The sequence below is a fragment of the Nelumbo lutea genome, chromosome 2 (genome assembly GCF_056320005.1).
Source record: "Nelumbo lutea isolate HS-2025 chromosome 2, American lotus-T2T, whole genome shotgun sequence".
NCBI classification, from domain to species: Eukaryota; Viridiplantae; Streptophyta; class Magnoliopsida; order Proteales; family Nelumbonaceae; genus Nelumbo; species Nelumbo lutea.
The window spans coordinates 34,807,990-34,811,218 of record NC_142685.1 but is presented as its reverse complement, the minus strand read 5'-3'; the positions used below and the strand labels follow the sequence as shown (position 1 = coordinate 34,811,218).

The 3,229-nt window shown below is 44.5% G+C and overlaps 1 protein-coding gene across 1 annotated transcript; it reads right to left on the bottom strand.

Moving 5' to 3' along the window:
- Nucleotides 1–407: 407 nt before the first annotated feature.
- LOC148869791 (trifunctional UDP-glucose 4,6-dehydratase/UDP-4-keto-6-deoxy-D-glucose 3,5-epimerase/UDP-4-keto-L-rhamnose-reductase RHM1-like) lies at nt 408–2,880 on the bottom strand. Its single transcript, XM_088974076.1, has 2 exons — nt 1,168–2,880; nt 408–1,059 (listed from the first exon to the last, which is right to left on the bottom strand). Exons 1-2 carry the CDS (start codon nt 2,749–2,751, stop codon nt 604–606), a joined length of 2,040 nt encoding a protein of 679 aa, XP_088830202.1. The 5' UTR covers nt 2,752–2,880; the 3' UTR covers nt 408–603.
- Nucleotides 2,881–3,229: the final 349 nt, after the last annotated feature.

Below are 3,229 nucleotides of genomic sequence, written 5' to 3'. Positions count from 1 at the left end.
GCTCAATATGCAGGTTTGTTGCACTTCTATCTCATGGTATTTAATTGTCTCAATATGCAGATCTGTGAAAATTTTCCGTTTATTTTATTTTGAGAAATGTTTCATTCCATCTTGTTCAAGTGCAAACATTGCATGCATTCACTCCCGCAGCTCTCAATTGGAAGACAATGTTGGAATTGAGATTGCATCCACTCCTATTTAACAATCCAAAAATTGTCACCGAGTATTTGACGTCAACCTCTAAAAAACAGTGTTCTCCTAGAGCACATCTCAGTTCTCTTTTGATCATCCCCACCTTACAAATGGCCTTGTAATTGACCATTGATCTGGTTATCCAAGTAATTAATGCATTAATTAGTGTATTTTCTTTCAAAATCTCTTGTACCTTGTTTATGACAAGCAATAAATTAAAGTTGAAAATTTTAGGGAAATCTTATTTGCAAGGCAGTACCAACTATCAAGTTTGCCTCTTTTTGTTCAAATAATATAGCAAAGGTAAAAAGCCCCTTGACAAAATCCCCATGTAAAGAAGAAAAAACCAAAGAAAAGAAATGAGAAATTATTATTCCAACTATCATATGTTTGATAGCGTAAAACCCTTTTCTAGATCATTAACCCACCTTTCTTCTTGGGCATGAAAACATACTTCAAGATTGATTCCTTAATTGGCAACATCTCTGGAAACTCCTCCTTCAACTTCGAGGCATTCAGTTCATTGTTGCTTCGTGGAGCAACAATCACCTTAGCCTGCTCCTCTAGTGTGAAGTTTGTCCATTTGAAGTTTGGGTCTACATAATCCCTGTACATTTCAAGGATCTCATTGTGGCTCACCACCCCAGGATTTGTGAAGTTCCATACTCCAGTTAGATTCCTCTTGGCCATCTCAATCGATATGGGCAGGAGCTCATCCAGCACTGTCATACTGTTTGGAATGTTGACAACCTTGTTGTAGCGTGTTATCTTGGTGATGAAGTTTCTGGGATTGCTCAGGTCTGAGGAGATTGGCATTCTGACTCTCAGGGTGCAAACATTCTCATAATTGCTCAGTAGATCTTCCACCTGTAGAGAAAGAAATCCACAGAATTTGTTAGCAGAGATATAATGGTTGTGATCTATTGTGCTATAAGAAAAAGTCACAGATATATATGGTAGCAGAGATGAACCTACCATGGCTTTGGTCTTGGAATAGAAAGAGCCAGTGAAATTGGGTTTGTCCTCTTCCTTGAATCCAATCCCACTTCCCTCGGGATGCAAACTGTCATACTCAAATATGCAGCCTGTGGCAAAATTTACAAGTAGGACTCCATGATTCTTGCATACATCTGCAAGTGTTAGGGTCCCAACCACATTGGTCCGAATGGTCTCAACCCGGTGAGACTCGCACCAGTCAACATTAGGCCTGCCAGTAATTCCAGCAGCATTAAGAACATGGGTAGGCCTTATTTTTCTCAAATCACTCTCGATTTGGTCCCTGTACTCCAATCTTCCATTTCCATACTCAAAATCAATTCCCTGATTCTCACATATCTCTCCCAACAGCCCACCAATCCACCCAGTTTTCCCATAGATCAAAAACTTCAAATTCTTTCTGGAGTCATCACTTGGGTCCGTTGGTTTACCTTTTAAACTAATATTTGGCTTGTTTAAAGCAGAATCCATCGCATGATTTAGTCTGGTATCAGTCTTCTGTTCCACACCCGACATGGCTAGCATTCTGGGATGGGGAAGGAGGGCGGCAGAGACATCCCCCCACCAGTCAGAATTGGCCATGTACCAATCTCTGGTTTTCTTGAGGCCTTCTTCCCATGTTGTCTTCTCAAACCAGCCAAGTTCACTGAGCTTCTTTGTGTCGAGGAAGTAGCGCTGGTCGTTGAAAGGACGGTTCTCCACGAAGGTAATAGTTTTGTCAGGGTCTAAATTGAAGAGTTCACAGATGTTCTTGGCTACGTCCAGGACCTTTCTCTCTTTCTGTGTCCCAATGTTGTAGACATTCCCCACTTGACCTTTGTGAAGAACAACATCGAATGCCTCAGCCACATCCTCACAGAAGAGGTAGCTGCGCACGTTGGATCCATCTCCATGTATGGGGAGCTGCTGGCCTCGCATGGCGAGGAGCAGGAATTTGGGTATGAGCTTCTCAGGGAACTGGTTGAAACCATAGACATTGTTACCGCGAGTGGTGACCACAGGCAGGCCATAGGACCGCCCATAGGCCATGACAAGCATCTCTGCCCCGGCCTTGGTAGCCGAGTAGGGGTTGGTGGGGAGGAGCTGCGAGGCCTCATGGTTGCCAACAATGGCGTCGGCCTCTGTCTCACCATACACCTCATCAGTGCTTACATGGATGAACCGCCGCACAGTAGGCCGCGCAGCCTTGCAAGCTTCCAGTAGGACATGGGTTCCATAGATGTTGTTCTTGGTGAACTCAAAGGAGTTTCCAAAGGAGTTGTCGACATGGGTCTGTGCAGCGAAGTGCATGATGGTGTCAACTCCCTCTGTGATGGAGAGGTAGTTGACAAGATCGGCGCTTGTGAGGTCTCCCTTGACAAACTTGAAGTTAGGGGAGGATAGGGAGGGAGCCAGGTTTTGCAGGGAGGAGCAGTAGTCAAGCTTGTCGAGAACCACAATCTTGTAGTTGGGATAGCTCTTGACGAGACGATTGGTTACATGGGAGGCGATAAAACCAGCACCACCGGTGATGAGAATGGTGCGAGGCGTGTAAGAGACGGCACCGGTGGCACTGGGTGCCATGGTGGTGGCACTGGCGGTGGCGGGTTGTGCCCTGGTACTGGGTAAGGTGTGGAAGAGTCAGTTCAATTGGGTATGAACTATGAAGAGGTGAAGAGATCCTATATATGTATTGTTTTTATAAGCTCCGACGAAGGTGTAGGTGTTAGCTGCCTGTGAACCAAGCGACGATAATACACGTTCATCCCACACTCTGGACTCTGCACTGCAGCCACAAATCCCACCTGCGACCACACCAAATAATGACGATTTATTGCTGGACCTGCCCAATTTAATTTCAAACAACCTTGCTGTTATGTTCAAATGGGAATTGAGATGGAGAGTTCACATCGTCGGAATCCAGAATGCAGAAAAACTTCTGCATTCACCAATAATATTCCACCACGTCACAAAATGTAAGGGAGCCCAGTCTACTTAATTTTTAACGGCGTTTCTGACGATGTAAATAATTTGTTAATTATTAAAATTTGAACACCCGCCC

What these genes read in the sequence shown, in the direction of transcription:
- LOC148869791 (XM_088974076.1), bottom strand. Translation starts at nt 2,751, where the DNA reads ATGGCACCCAGTGCCACCGGTGCCGTCTCTTACACGCCTCGCACCATT. An exon ending in ATTCCAAGACCAAAGCCATG is followed by an intron (nt 1,060 to 1,167) that starts GTAGGTTCATCT and finishes CTTTCTCTACAG; the next exon opens with GTGGAAGATCTACTGAGCAA.